General features: G+C 36.7%; 2 protein-coding genes across 21 annotated transcripts in view; one reads left to right on the top strand and one right to left on the bottom strand.

Annotated features, from left to right (window-relative positions):
* METTL8 (methyltransferase 8, tRNA N3-cytidine) overlaps positions 1-11,268 on the bottom strand; it is a 40,719-nt gene extending 29,451 nt beyond the window's left edge. For 2 of the 14 annotated variants that reach the window (XR_015289003.1, XM_086896882.1), the window contains exons 1-3: positions 6,685-6,881; positions 6,105-6,217; positions 1,201-1,356 (exon numbers count right to left, since the gene is read on the bottom strand). Coding sequence is in view for 10 of the 14 variants with exons in the window: in XM_086896882.1 (XP_086753008.1) it covers positions 1,201-1,356; positions 6,105-6,109 (161 nt within the window). In the remaining 4 variants the exon portion in view is untranslated. Of the gene's footprint in view, positions 1-16; positions 190-545; positions 664-1,200; positions 1,357-6,104; positions 6,218-6,347; positions 6,889-7,300; positions 7,384-11,161 lie in introns of those variants that run through there. The other 12 variants (XR_015289004.1, XM_023931009.2, XM_086896881.1 and 9 more) reach the window with 11 other exon arrangements.
* Positions 6,935-16,063, top strand: part of DCAF17 (DDB1 and CUL4 associated factor 17) — a 22,575-nt gene continuing 13,446 nt past the window's right edge. For 3 of the 7 annotated variants that reach the window (XR_015289002.1, XM_086896876.1, XM_023931006.2), the window contains exons 1-8: positions 7,261-7,385; positions 8,700-8,803; positions 9,032-9,122; positions 10,025-10,182; positions 10,984-11,062; positions 11,197-11,286; positions 13,389-13,496; positions 13,985-14,090. Coding sequence is in view for 5 of the 7 variants with exons in the window: in XM_086896876.1 (XP_086753002.1) it covers positions 10,046-10,182; positions 10,984-11,062; positions 11,197-11,286; positions 13,389-13,496; positions 13,985-14,090 (520 nt within the window). In the remaining 2 variants the exon portion in view is untranslated. Of the gene's footprint in view, positions 7,386-8,699; positions 8,804-9,031; positions 9,123-10,024; positions 10,183-10,983; positions 11,063-11,196; positions 11,287-13,388; positions 13,497-13,984; positions 14,091-16,063 lie in introns of all 7 variants that reach the window. The other 4 variants (XR_015289001.1, XM_086896875.1, XM_023931004.2 and 1 more) reach the window with 3 other exon arrangements.

Below are 16,063 nucleotides of genomic sequence, written 5' to 3'. Positions count from 1 at the left end.
AGAAACAATGACCTACCCCACACCATAGTCAGGTTCTTGATTTATCAAGAACATCATAACTTCCATGCACCTCTGCTTCAATTCAATTTCACCTGTTTTCCCATCTGAGCTACATGGATTCATCTGCAGATCCACTTTCGGAAAAACCCTGTTTCTTTCACTTCCATCTTCACAATCCATCCAAACCACCTGCATCAAAGTTTGGTAACTGTGTTAGACTGTCACCAAAGGGTAGCAGGAAAAACTGAAGCTACATATAATCAATTTTTTGGAAGGAAATTATAAAACAAACAAACAGTTTCATTAAAAATCAATGTTACAGAAAAAGGGTGGGCCTTTTCTTAAAATCTTTTCCTACCTTGATTATATAGCCTACATGGAAGTGTTGAAAGAAGTAATTTTTTTTATAGTTTCTATGTTTCCCACTTCTCAACAAATATTCCTTGGGTTTAATGAAGAACTTTAGAAATAGAAATTCCTGGTCTCCAGTCTGGATATTCTACTTTCTAGATATATAATCTTCTATCACTTCCTGTATCACTTACTGTTTTGTGTTCATCTCCATTCCACAATCAAAAATCTTTGGCTTTTCAGTCTCATTTTTCCAACTCTGTCGACTAGCAGTCTCACTCTTTTCTGAGCACCCATTAATCACAAAACCACCTTTTAGAGATGGAGATGTTGCAAATCAGGGCAATTCTTATTCTTGTCAGCATTTACACATTGATGTCTTCTCTATTACATTGCTTACTTATGTTAAGATCCAATTTACTTTTCTTGATAATTGCTGTATGTGAAAATTTCTTCTGAATGATCTGAATTTTCAGTATACCTTTAGAAGAACATGAGTAATATGAGTAATTTATATGGTCCCTTCAAAATGGTGTCAATTTTAGACTAGCCTGCTAATCCAGTATGCAATATTATTGTACCTAGAAACTTCTGTATTCTTTGTCTCCTAATTGATTACTGATCCGTAATAATATTTTGCCTTTCCCTCCTCGACTATTTGCTTGGCAGCTTTTAAGGCAAGTCACTGACAGCTTGTAACTGTCAGATTACTTGTGTCTCAGGTTTCCTCTAGTGCTACCTTCATATGCCTATTCTGGCAGCACCTTGTTTTATACACCCATACCATTGTTCATCAGAGTAAACAGTATATAAAATTATCCAAAAATCAGCCTTGAAGAAACATCTCACCACATGTTATGCTCAAAGACCTTAGAAGGATCAGTTAAAATCCGTGATCCGAGTGGAACCGCTGGTCGTCTATTACTTTGGTACCTGTGTTGCATCTTGTTTTTCCTCAGACATAAAGCAGAAAGCCTTGTAATGAAGTTTGTTGTGTTGAGAGACCTGAAAACACATTTAACTTAAGTTACAGTTTTACAGTAACCTAATTGTTTATGTCACTTACATGAGAGACTGGTCAAATAACCAAGAACAGGTATCAGATTTACTAAAAATCATTTACTAAAGTATCAATTCAAATGCTTTTTAGAAAATGGCAACATCCCTCCAGTGTGCTGAAAGCCCAAATAATCCCAAAGTAGGCTACTGGATTAAAACCAGTCAAAAGATAAATTATCTAGTATCATTTCAAAGTCTTATCAGGGAGGAGAAGGAAAATACACAGTAAAACAATAACCCAAGGCTGATATTGTACCTTTATGAATCCAAGCAAGAAATGATCAGTAAAGAAACCACTTCTTTTAGTGGGTACATACTGTCAGCAAACCTGACATTTTTCACCCCACTCATTTTCTTCAAAAAATTTCACTCTGCAACTGTGACTATGGTTTTATGCTTTTAAATAGAAAATAAATATATTTTTAAGTGTAAACATAATGCACATAAAGCCTTCTAACATTTCTGCCATGTATTTTCCTGATCCCTGTACAATTCCGTCTTTGAAATGTAATGTAATTGTTATACATGTTTAATCTCTATCAATGGAAATTATAAAGTGATTCACATTTTCCTATTACATGTATAATTTTATCTTATATTGCTATATTTTACTTTACTTAGAATATCTTCATAAAGGATGAATATTGAAAGAAAACAAGTGTGTGTAGGTAGTATTAGCATTTTTGGTGGGTTTTTTTGCATATTCTTGTTAATGTAGGCTTTCTATGAGATGAGAAAAATGAAATACCCCTCCTACTACTTTTACCCTGATGGGCTTTTGTTCTTTTTTCCTTAAAATTATTCTAAATTCTATTTTTTCCCCGCCTTTTTTTTTTTTTTTTTTTTTTTTTTTTTTTTTTTTTCAGTGCTGCCTCTGTAAAAACCACACATACAAATTTAATGCGCTGGAAATACAAAACATAGTTACTAAAGAACAGGCACAAGGCAGTACTAGAAAACATTCCATGCAAATTGGTTGCAAAACAAAGATTTATATCTCAAGGAAAATAGTAGCATTTGATCACAAGCCTTGTACTGTGAATTGAAAATTATTAATCTGTACACAACCATACAAAGACTGGGAAAGGAATCACTTCAATTAAATGAACAATTCCTCCTTCAACATGTACTTTTGAATGAGTCATGCTTTAAAAAAGACATTGTTTATTCATTTTAAGCCTACAGGGAAAAAAAAAAGGGAAAAAAAGATTAAAATTTCTTTTTATTTGTCAAAGTTTAAATAAAATGTAGTTTGCCTTATGGCTGAAAATGCCAAATAAAACCACTGTTAATTCTGGCTGCTGAAACTGCAATGTTACCAGGACATGGAAGCACTGCCATACAGTGAAAGAGTAACATTTAGACCAATTTAAAAAATCAAAACTTCTGATGTTAATGAGTTTATTGTGGCTTTTTTTTAGCTGTGGATCAGCAACTAAAACAATTCCAATTTATACTTCAATTAGTACAAGTTGTTCATGGTCTTTATTTGAAAATATGTATGCATATTTCATAACATAATCCACAATTATTAACATATATGGGATATAATGAAATAATAATTATGAAACGTGAAAATTAAGACATAATGACAATTTCTGCAAAATGTGTAATTTACATAAAGGCAATGAAAAATAAAATTTTTGAAAATAAAAACAAAGTCCTCCAAAACCCAAAACCACAATCCAAAATTCTCATTATTAAATTATGTAAATGCTTGGATAAAGATTGCATTATAACATTGCAAACTGTTTACAAATCCTCTTCCTCCCTCCATCATTTGAAAAGACCTGAGTTAGTATCTTGCATTTCCTGTGCCAGCATTGATATTCACCATAAAATACAATGATTCAGCTGCTAGGCTAGTCACATAATTTTTCTTGGCTTTCTAAACATCTCAATAAGAACATGAAAAGATGCACAGATGGGAACTATAGTCAGATGTCTAAGATGATCTTACATCAGTAAAATCCAGATATGCAAGCCTTTCTACGAAAAAGTGAGCCTTTGAGTGATAATTGAACAATTTTAGTAGATAAATTCTGAAAATGCAAGGCAAGTGGGTGAGGAAGTTTACTGTTGCAATCAATGTTACATGTGAATTAACTCCCTGAGACATCAGAAGAAGTCATACACAGATCATGAGATTAGTGGACAACATGGCTACTAAAAGCTCAAAAGGCATTAAATCACTTGAAAGCCTAAACGACATTTTCTGAAGTGAGTCACTGCTCAATTGTTTAACTGAAGTTTGTTAATGAAACACCCTTTCTTGTTAGCAGGTAGGATGATCTTACCCTGAAGTTATGACAGCAACAAATACTACCTGAAAGAATTTGGAGCTCTTCCCTGTTCACAGTCACAGTTGGGAACAGTTTCAGTTTGATTATTAATCAAAACAATTCAATTTTCATCTTTAAGGAAATTAACATAAAACTGAATTACATTAAAATTTACTAGATTTTGTGGCAGGCAGAATAACTATTTTTCATAAAAAATCTTTAAAGAAACAATGCACTTGATACCCATGTTGAAGAACAACAAGGAAGTCTTTGTTTTCCCATGGAGCATCGTCTTTTACACTTTTGTAACAGTTACAAGTACAGATCAGGTCTCAGTTTAATTTAGAAATTTTAAGAAACAGCCTTAAAACTCCTTTCCTCCTCAAACAAGCAAACACAGCATCTTTAGTACAGCTTTTTGCAGGTGAACATGCAGAAGAATGTACACACATCAACTCCTAGCCAGACCTGAAGTTCGAATCAATTGATGTTGTCATTAAAACCCTGAGCAGTCACACCCATAGAAGAAAAATTAGACAGAGAAAAGAACTGCTCTAAGATTTTTTAACAGTGAATTACACCTCAAAATATATTAAAACCACTTAACTGATGAGGAAAATTCTTTAAAAGTATCCATTCTGAGAGATTTCAGAGGAAAAAAACCCAAACCAAACCAAACCAAACCAGAAATAACCTATTACTTTTATCCAAGAACCTAATTTAATTAATTTATTGTATGAAAATATTATGACATTTGGCTGATCTCCAACTACAAATCTAACAACTTCTTCCATCTCCAATCACTAAGCCTACTTGTAGAGTCTCTGTTACAAAGGCAAAAATAGCCTATATTAGGAACACTATGTGCAGCTTTTGTTACATTCCTAGACAGAAAAGTATTCTGGAAACAATTAACTTCATACAATTACTTCTGCTTGGTACCTAGAAGCTTATCTATACAACATTTGACCGTTAATCCTCAATGCTCTTCTGAAAAGCTTTACTACTCTGTATTATCACCATCAAACACTACCAAAACTCAAAACACCTTCCACAAAACAGATGCAAATGGCAATTAGGGACAGAAAGGAAAAAAAAATCAAGATTATGGTGACATAGAAGGTATAACCATGAATTACAAGTGGTTATTTTCAAAATACATACACATTTATAGTTCTTAATATTTCCAGTCTGGGTGGGGGTGACTTTACTGTCAATCAGACTCATTCATTAACTGAGTGCTTAATCCTATTCCATTTGACCAAGTGACTAATCATGCCCTCTTGGGGCTTCATGATTTGTTTTTCAATCATATACTTCCAAAAAATTATGCACATTTGAATCAACAGGGTATTTCACAACTTCTCAAACTCAGCAAATCTAAAACTTTCCTTTCTCGTGCAATAAGAATGATGTAGACCTCCCTGTGGGCATACAGCAACTTCAGTGAAACTGCTGCAGAGGAGTGCCTCCCAGGGGAAAAGAAAAACAAAAGAAAAATTATTTTGATTTATTCTGATTCTGATTTATTCTTATTCTGATTTATTCAGAGACAACAAAATTAAAATTAGTTAAATAGCAAAGCAGATAAAAACAAACAAACTTGCCCCACCAGATATGACTTTAGTGACATATATGTGTGCTGAGTGAGAAGTGCCTGTTCTTCCACAAACTGAGAGGTATCCTGTTAAAAACAGTCGAGCAAAGAGGAAATAGTTTATGCAGTGAGAGAGAAGGGAAGATAAATCCTGCAGATTTACTGGAAACATTTACTTGAATAATCAAAGAAGGGCTCCTTGTTATCCTGCACACCCTCTGCTGGCTGCTGCTTACACGGGAAGGAGGAAAGAAAAAAGCTATTGAGACTTTATGTGTATGTATACACATACTTGCACAGTGAAGATACATCTATACCTCCAAATGCAATCACTTAAACTATTTTAACCATATTATCTACAAAATACTGAATATTCAAATGTATTGCCTAAAAAGAGATAATTTCTCTCAAAACAAACTATGGGTTTTTTTATTAAAGCTGATGAAAATTGGGATAGACCAGCATGAATTTTACTACTGTCTACAGCTTATATTGAAGAACCTCATCCATTTACATTCTTGCAGGACTCTGGATGTCCATGCAGACTTTGATGAGCTACAACTTGCCTTGCCATCTCTGAAGTCACTGGGATGTCGCAAATCCAGACAGTATGCTCCACTTACTGCCCTAATCAGCTCTTTGAAGGAGCAATTGCAACCACCGTGGTTGTGTTTAGCTCCCTTCAAGAAATAACTACAAAGCACCAGAAACTTAAAGACTCTCTCTTTCCTTCAGTATCAGTGAAGATTCAAGGTTCCACTCACATCCTGAAGAACAGACACGGGCACACAAAAAGATCAGCAACTTTTGATTACCCCATTTGGGCGCTTGGCCTCTGGCAAGGACGAGAAACAAGTCTGTCCACGGACTTCAGTCGCTCTGCCGGCAAGTAACAATTAATGACTATGACAACATTCGGGATGTAGCTCTAAAAATACAAAAATGAAGTGTCATACATCTTAAGAAGTTTCTGTTGACCTTGGAGTTTTAAACGGGTTTCAACAAATCCCTTAACCTTCCCCCCAGGTCTGGATACACTCAATCCCACACCGCCGTACCCGAACAGGCTCGCGGCCGCTGTCCAAAGGCTCGCAGGTGCCAGGCCGGGCTTTCACCCCCGCGAATGCTCCGCGCCCAACCCCGAGGGCTGAGCACTACAGCAGGAACATTTTAAAAGAAAGAAGATGCCAGTTTCCCACTTCTATTTAACCAGCTAACACTAACAAAACTTTCCTGCCTTTATCTAAGAAAACAACGGGTAAAATGCTTCCATCTGCACGCCCCGTACGTCGAGCGCCCGCTTCTTTCAGCGCAGGGGAGCCCGGCCGGGGCAGAGCTCCTGGTGCGCGGGCGGCTCCGCGGTACCGGCCGGCGGCCGCTGCCGGCGATTCTCACCAAGCCCTGCGCAGCGCCTGCTCCTGCCCGGTCCTCGGAGCGGTGCCTCGGCAGCGCCAACGCCGCAGCGCTCCGGTTCGGGAGGGTAACCCCACTTCGCCCGCCACCCGCGGGCACCACGCGGCCGCCTCAGCCGGCCCGACCCGCCCAGGAGCGGCGGCGGCGCTCCGCGGGGCGCGCCGGGAGGTGAAGTCCGGACGTCCCGCGCGATTCCGCTCGCGGAAAAACTACAGTACCCGGCGGGCCGCGGGGGAGGCGGCGCTGGGCTGTCCCCGCCTGGCGTCTGCGGAAAGCGGCGCTGCGGCGGCCGAGGAAGCGCGGGGCGCGGACTCGGGAGGCCTCGATTTGCCTCGCTCGGGAGTCAAGGAGCAAGGGGCCGTTCGGGCCTTTTCCCGGTTCGCTTCACCTCTCGCCGGCAGGGCGGAGGTTTGAGATAAACCCGGCGCGGGCCTGGCCGTGGCCCTGCAAGGCTGCACGCCCTGCCGAGAGCGAGCCTGGAGCGGGGGAGAAAGGCGATCCCGCCCCGCGGGCCGAGAATATGCCCGCAGGCGGCCGCCCGCGGGGGCAGGGCCTCCCTCCGGGCGTGCGGGGTGCACAACGTCTGCCGCCTCCTCACCCGCAGGGCCCACGGCTTCTATGCCAGAGATGCTGGTGTCGCCCACAGGAAGAACCTGGGACTCCTCAGGAAGATCATGTGTCAGGTAACAGGCTGCGTTCCGGCTCTGGCTGCAGGCCTGCGGTTCGGGCTTTCGGCCGGGGGCGCTGAGTGTCGGTGCTCAGCCCAGGGGTTCGAGAGGTCCCCGGTCACGTTGGAAAACAAGTTTGGGGAGAAAAAGGTGTAGTTTTAATGAAGAGTTAGTAATGGTTAAATTTATTTCTCAAGGCTCAGACCTAGAAATGTAGAGAGGATTGTGCTGGGCAGAAACTGCAGGGGCACTTATATACCTAATAATTCTGTTAGAAATTACACAATTTATTATTGTGTAATTTATATTAGGGAAATTATATTTATATTATATTTATATCCCTAATTTATATTAGGGAAGTATCACCTATTTCCCTAAGATGCCTTCATATTTAATACTAGTCTTAAATTCTTAGTGCTTCATGTTAAATTTGAAAGGAGTTCACATAATAAGATAATCGGCAGAAATTTTCAGGTAAACATAACCCCAGTTCTCAGTGAAACTGATGTCACAGAAAAATGAAGAATTAAACCAATTACAAACTGAAGTGAACTCTTTTTTTACTTTTTTTTTAGTCAAAACAGTTACTGCTTCCATACAATGGTTGATAAAAATACAGTAGAGAAGAATGTGGAAGTGAATTGGCAGTTATCTTATATTGAAAATACATTCATAGGAAGTCAGCTGAAGTGTCTCCTTATGTAACTAGATCAATAGGCATGCAAGGTTTACTGAAATAAAAATAAGTATGTCTGACTTACACTTCTTTTTTCTAAGACTGGAACCTTTCTTAATGATATAGAGCTCCTGGTATCTTGAATGCAAGAAACTTCAATGTTAGCAATTTATTTCATTAACGTTTCAGGTGCTTATTGCAAATAACAGTAAATACATTTTCTATCTTTCACACCAAACTCTACCAGCAGAATAGAATTAGGTGTTCAATAAATCAAATTAATTACATATAATTCTGAGACAAGAATTCTCTGCATATTTATACTCTGGGGAGTTTACTTCTTGATTTCAAAAGTCACCATGGAAGTTTAGTTGCCAGTTTTAATACAGGCAAATTAATGAGAAAATATTCTTTATCCCTGCTGTCCATAATAGCTAATTAAAAATATTTTAATTTGGTCTTTAAAAAAGACAAAATATTATCATAAAAGTTCTGTTAATTTTATCTATAAAAACCAAATAAGATTCTTGTGTATTCAGCAGTGAAGTTTTTAATTTAATGTAAATTATTAAGTTCCAGGAGCCAAATAAAATATTTTTCAGAAGTGAAATTTCTTACAAGCAGCCATCACTGTTAAAACTATTGTGTTTCAGGAAAGTACTAAATTCAAGAATGTTTGGACAACTCATTCTGCATCTCCTATTGCATATGAAAGAGGAAGAATTTACATGGACAATTACCAATGCTGTATTACCAGGTAATAAGTTTACAATTATGAGGTGCTGACTTACAGATTTGAAACTGATTCTGTGTTATATTGCTAACTTTACTCATACAAATAGCTGCTGTGAATTAAAATGGAGTGTACTTGGGAACAAAAAAAAAAGCTGGTGATAAATTTTTGGTTTACAATCCTTGAATTGCATTTAGATGCTGTTGTATCTTAATGTAAAACAGACAATAACTATCAGTCATTTTCCTCTAGCATTGCACAACAGCCAAGACTAATTTATCAAAAGTCAAAATGTGCCAAGTCTGAAAAAATAGAAGATGCTTTATTACTGGAGTGTCCACTGGTAAGATTACTTTTTACTAAAGCATTTTTGTGGGAAATACTAAATTAACATCTTTTGATGAAACGTTTAGAATGGAGTGCTTTTTCCTTCCATACTATCTTCTCAATGTTTTTATGGACTTAGGTCATTAAAGGTTTGCAACATGTGCCTTATTTATATTAACTGAACATTTAGAGGTATACTTCTCTGAATTTCTCAATAGTGTATTCAAATGCTTTTTTCATAAGCTTTCATGGAAGGTTTTAAAACCAGTGCTTTTATTCTTATGCAACTAATTAATAGTTCCTTACAGAATAAATTCTACTTATATTTTTCTTTATTTTTTAAATGGCAAGGACAGTAGCTGGGAGTTTTACTTTTCTTCAGATCTGTTGACATTAAAAAAACCAAAAAGCAGGTACACTGGAGGCCCATTGAAGCAACCCTGCCCAAAAACTGTTCTGCTGTTTTACCTAATAATTAGATAATTTCTCTCCTTTACCCAGTGTCCACAGAGCTTAGAAATATTAGCCCTATCCTTGAGGTGCCTAAAACTAAAGCAGTGTAAATACCATTTGTAGCATTTGCTGTTGAATTACTACTGAATGTCTTGTTTTGAAATACTGGAACAATTTTCTCTTCAAGATTGGTATCAATTAGATCAATAAGCAGTTAATTTTTGTAATGCAAGGAATTTTTAAAGGCTGCCTTTTCTACAAAAGGTAACTGTCTTGCAAAAAATGTGACTGCAGATTATTTATGTCATAGGTAATTATTGGGCAAGGACATGAGCTTAGAGATACTGATCTGATTAGCAGGCAGCTTTCCTTCTTCACTTTTTGAGGAATGTGTATTTACTTTTGTGTTCTTCTGACTGTGTCAAAATGTTTTGTATCCTCCTGATACAAACTTTTTTCTAATAGCCTTTTTTTACGTAGGGGGAAATGCTACCGCGTCCTTCAGATTATAAAGCTTCCCTGATAGTCTTGACAGTGCAGAACTGGCTTCTACGTCTCTCTGCTGATAGTGGAGAAGTACTGGAAAAAGTGTATCTTGCTGGTTCCTGTTGCAAATTCTTCAGGTATTAAACAAGAACTAGGCTTTATGTCATTAACAGTCAGTAGTAGTATAGTGGAGGAGGACAGCTTAATATAATTAACAGTGATTAGTACTGTAGAGGAGAAGGGGAATTGTGTTATTTTTGTACTACTCTGTGGCTGATAACAGGCTTGTTAATCTAGAACATTACCTGGAGTACTGTTCCTGCATGCTCTTACCTGTAGAAGAATTTCATCTACTTAAGTATTATGGGGTCAAATTTGGTATCAAATTCCACAAAATCTAGCCTACTATTTGCTATTCTCTGACAACTTTACATCCTTTAGTATTGCAATGGCAACATACCAGGAGGAGACTTTAAGAAAAACAAACCTGCTCAAACATACAAATAATGTATTTGAAGTTTGAGCTGTTTTTAATTTGCAAAGGTTCTTTTCCATCGGATAGTCATATTTCTCTTTTTAAACAGGGCAGTTACTGCTTCTGGTAAACTACTTATTTTTTTTTTGTTTTCAGAAAAAAAATATTTTCTTTAGGCTGAAGGATAAGAAAGTGGTGATTATGAAAGGAAGGAGAAAAATTAAGATAGTGAATACTCATGCTTTCCAAATTTTTCTCACAATCCTGCATGAAATAAGTCATTCCTAGTTCCATGGATTTCTGCATTATTGCAAACAACAAACATCTTGAGCACCTCTTCCAAATCAGAGGTTTGCCTGGGCATAGGCATCTGCTCAGTTATAGCTGATTATATTTTATGTGAAGTAATATATTGATAGGTGGTTTTTAAGTGATTAAGGCAGGTCTTTCTTGTCACAAATAGGTATCTGAGCTGGGATACCCCTCAAGAGGTAATGATTGTAAAGTCAGCTCAGAATAAGCTCCCTGCAGCAGCACGGCAGGTAAGTGTGTTGAAAAACTCATTTCTATAACATTTACATAAAATTTACAAGCAAAAAGATTATACTTGGTTATTATGGTAGAAGATAAAGATGTCCTACCTATAATAACTATATTCAGTATTGTTCCTTCCCAGGCAGGAATCCAACAGACTGTGTTGTTTTATCTTGCTGTATTCCAAGTTTTGCCTCTTTCATTCATTGGAATGCTGGAAATAAACAAAAAGGTAATTTAATTTCTCTAATAATATGTATTTGAATGTAGTTCTATGACAGCTGTAGTTCAGGCACTTATTTCAGAATTTCAGAAGTCGTGCTTTGAGCTTGTAAAAGCAATTGAAACATTAATTAGCAGCAGTGTTCTTGTGTCTGATAGGGGCATTGGGGCAAATAATTCTAGAGACTAGAAGAGAAGATACAAATGGATTCTGTTACTGGGTTACTCTTTGACATGCGGCAGGACTTTAGCCTTTTCTTAGAGCAATCTTAAGAATTAGGGAACCCTAAATATTTGTACACTTCTTTTCACCTCCTTAAAGAAAGACAGATGTGCCTCCGACCTAGTCTTAGTAAGTCTATGAATTCTACATGCAGTTACAAATGTTTCACACTTTTATTAACACTGTTACTGAATGACAGAAGTAAATATGTCTTGCTTTATCAGTCAAGAACAACCAAACTGAGTTCAGTTTCTGACCTATAATAAGTGTATATACTTAGGAAGAATCTTTGAGCCAGATTGTAATTGTTACTGTTTTATTTTAAGTCAAGAAAGCTCTGGATCCAACTTACACATGTAACAGTACAACCATGCAAACTTTGTCTTTTAAGTTCTGTGAGGTACAGTATCTTTAGGGTCCAGAGCTATAAGCTGGAGTTTTAGCTGGTGCTAGGTTGGGTTGAGGCTGTTATTGAAACTGGGCCTAGCAAGTGAAGTCAGGGGGTTAATTTTATTCATTTGAGCCCATGAAAGCTTGGGGGTACCATGTAATGTTCTGTTCAAAATTAGTATTTAGGACTGGAAAAAATGTTCTCAGTATCAAAGGTATATCTAGTTAGGAATGGCATGCCAGGTTCTTCGTGGTCATAGTTGGCAAGACATGAAAGAGCACTTCTTCAGCGAGGTCTGTACCGAGTACTCATCAGCAAAATTGTTAAAACTGTTACGGAAGGGGCAGCATTTGGGATGTGAGAATACACCCAGCAGGAAATGCAAACAGTAAAGGCAGTGCCAGACCCTACACAGATCAGTGGAATGTAACTGTTAGATTGGAGTTGGTGTTACTGCTCAAGGCTGCAGAATGCACCTCATGCCTCAGCATTACTGTGAAGGTGTACCACAATACGTTCTGAGTTCAGAGTGGCTGAGGTCTCAAGGACAGAAAGGAAACTTTTGGGTTGGAACACTATTAGAGTTTGTGTCTGAAAGACTCTTAAGACCTAAGCTAACAAAAGTATTGAGAAAGAGCCATAAAACTAAATAAAAGACAAAGTCTCAGGAATGAATATATCTTTCAGAACCAAACAGATCACAAAATCGCTGGTATTGCTAAGACATAGATGTCTTACAGTTTCTGGGTTTCTTTAGCTTCTTACTGTTTTTAAGCCTGTTTTAACTGGTTTAATTCCTTTTTCACGTAGTGAGTCAGATTAAAGAAAACTACATTTTTGAGCATTTCTATAAAAAAAAAACCTATTGACATGTTGGTATTAATTAAATATTAAGTATTAGTTTGTGGGGTTTGCTCAGTGATGTGTTAAGCAGTGGCATAAATGAATAGTGCATAATTATTAAAAAAGCTAAGTCAGCTTCTCATGTATATGTCAAATTGGGATTCAGAGCGAACCCTGTACTCTGTGACAGCTGGATAATGTAGTTTTAGTACAGCTGTACACAGTCATAGAGTTGTGATTAGACTAGTATTTTACCCTGGGGATGAAGAAAGAACAGAAGATCTGAAATCAGGACTTTTAGATTGAGTTGCTAGTTTTGCTAACGTTCCTGTGGAATGCTGAATAATATAATCTATTCATGTATGATAATAACTGGGTAGCATGATATGAAGCTATACTGAGAATTGATTAGAGCATGAATCTGCTTGCAGAATATGACTGATGTAACCTCAGGTGTTACTGCAGTGCAATGGATTAAAGAAACTCACAACAGATGAGTTACAGAAAACTTGAACTTAAACACTGATTATAAGAGTTCAGTCAGAATGAAAAAAAATAAAGTGATTGCAAAATCAAGGACATAATGTCTTTTATTTGTGTTTTCTCACAATTATTTATTCTTTAATAGAATATTTTTTGCTTCATTTTATTCCAGATTTTTGGTAATAGTGTGACAGATGTTGCTGTTTCTAATGGAATTCTGATTGTAATGTATAGCATGGGTCTGGTCAGACTCTATAACTTCAAGTCCATTTTGGAACAGGTAATAAAATAAAGTTTTCATACATGCTATTTTTGGGCAACAAGTCATAAATATTCATGTACTCTACATAAGTACATGGGGTATGTAGGTTCCTGCCTAGATCTATTTATGTCAAAAGATACAAATGGATACACTATCAGAAAAGTTACAACAGTTACAGGTGTCAAAATATAAGAGACCCAGGGTCAGACAGGCACTTCTGGGGAGTTATGTAAATGTTGCACCAGATGTGCTTCTCTCTACACACCTAGTCTGTAGTTACAGATGATTGTTAATGCCAGAAACTGGTGGGCATGGGGAAGTTTGATCTCAAACAGACCTGCAGTTAGACTTGTGAGTTTATATCCTTCCAATCAAAAATCAAACATTAATTCAAAAATAAGATCTCAAGCAGTATCTAACAAGATAAAGAATGCAGTAATAGAGAGTAAAACTAAACAGCAAGTAAATATGTATCTGTAAAGCTAAATTGTTCTGTGTTATTTTAGTTCATGGAACAACCATTTGATTTGGGACAAGAATTCAACTGGAATGGTCAGGTGGGAATTGTAGGAAAGTATCCATTTGGTCTTCCATGTAACATTAAAATAACAGGTAATTATGATCTCTGTATTGGCTTGACTGTGGCTTTTATGGATTGATTGTGGCTTATTTCACACTAAGAAATAATATAAAATTACTGTGCTCATATTGTGCTGTAGCTGTATTTCTGGATTTACATTATAGTAAAATGTGCTGTGCTTTATTTCTAATTACCATTATAATTACGTAGGATACACCGAGAACACTGTTACAGCAACTAAGCTATCTGAAAAACTTTATAATCAATGCATGACATGAAAACCTCTTTCTTTATTTCTGAGATGCAATTGCTCTTGAGAAAGATGAAGGACTAGGAGAGCTGTTAGTAGCACCCAGAAACAGTATATGATATGTAAGCAAAAGATGTGAGAACATTAACTTGCAGAGGAAATTCAAAGAGACTGAATACAGTTTGTCTGACTTGCATTTTGATATTCTAGGTTGTCAGAAATGTGCCGGTATCAGTAAAATTCATTCCTGAGAAGAAGAAAAATTATCAAAACAATTCTAATCAAAACATTAACTTATAAATGTTCTGCATTATGTAATGACTTCTTTCTCTAAAAGCAACCAGTGGCTTCTGTTGGTGCACTTGAGATTAGCATTTGATGCTAAGAATCTTAATGAACGACCAAAACCCGAGACTTTTTTTGAGATTTCTTTTCTTACTTTAAAAATACATTCTCACAAGTTTACACATGAGGCATCTGAAAAAAATTAAAAGGTTGGTTTCACAAATAGCAAAAAAATGCATTTATTTGTTTATTTTATTTTGAATGTTTCTGAATTTAATGTATTTTTCAGGTGATTGTCCACATAAAAAATGCCTTTTTATATAGTGAAGTTGTGATGCAGTGTTTTATCAGAACAAAGCAATAGACTGCTATATTTGACATCTCCGTTTTTGCAAAGGGACATCTTCCCCCACTTTCCCCTCCATCTCAATCTGTGAAACCACCATTTAATTTTAGGGTCCTGTGGAAAACCTGCTGTGGGAACTTCAGTAGGAAGATTTGATCTTATGGCTTACACATCCATTGTAGTTTTTAGTTTTGAGATTTAAAAGCAGTGTAGTGAAGAAAACCTTTTCAATCTTTAATCATATTCAGTAATTTTTGGTTAGGAAGTTTTGAACCCATGACATATTTTTCATGCTTGCATTTTTGCAAATAGTTGCATTCCTGTGGTTTTTGAGTTGTTTTCTTTCAAGAATGAGATGGGCAAATGCTTCAGTGAGCAAGATCTTAACAGTTTCAGAGTACAGGCTTGTATTTACTATAATTTAACTGTGCATAGTTTTCTTTCTTACTTAAGTTCTAGCCTCCCTACAGCAATTGTTGAAGGGATGGGCATTATTACAGTTCTGTTTTTAGGGTGTAAGGTATCCAAAAGGAAGTGGATAGACATCAAAACTTACAGACTAAGATGTTCTATGCTACAGCTCTTAACTGGTGAGGAATAGATTTTGGTCACAGTGTGTGATTTTTCAGAATGGCCTAGAACTTAAAATTGTAGTTTGATTTATTGTTAGCTGATACAGTAATTTCAGGAAAAAAAGCAAGGAGAAGGATACCTCGTAGGAAGCTTTTCTTGTTGTTGTTTCTTTGGTTTTATTTGCATTCAGAACAATCACTTGTTAGTACTGCCAGGAACAACTTTGTTTAGATTAAAGTTTGCGGAATTTAAAGTAAGTGAACAAAGAAGCTCAACTGGAGATTGAAAACTGGCAAGACGTGGGAAAGGACTTACAAACAAAACAGGAGGTGATAAGCAACAACAGCAAGTGACATACAGCAGGAAAGACAGAGTTGAAGCAGCAGAATCACATCACAGTGATTTATGTGGCTATAATCTTGCAAATCTTTGCTAAATGAACATAAAAGGAAAGGCAGATTTTATAAACAGCCTCTACTACTCAGTATTGATATCCCAATGAGATACATTTAATTGTATAATTTAGTCCATCTACCAGAATTTTTGAGGGG

The sequence above is a fragment of the Cyanistes caeruleus genome, chromosome 7 (assembly GCF_971803275.1).
Source record: "Cyanistes caeruleus chromosome 7, bCyaCae1.hap1.1, whole genome shotgun sequence".
NCBI lineage: Eukaryota > Metazoa > Chordata > Aves > Passeriformes > Paridae > Cyanistes > Cyanistes caeruleus.
Note: the sequence above shows the minus strand (reverse complement) of the source record. Positions and strands in the feature narration are given on the sequence as shown.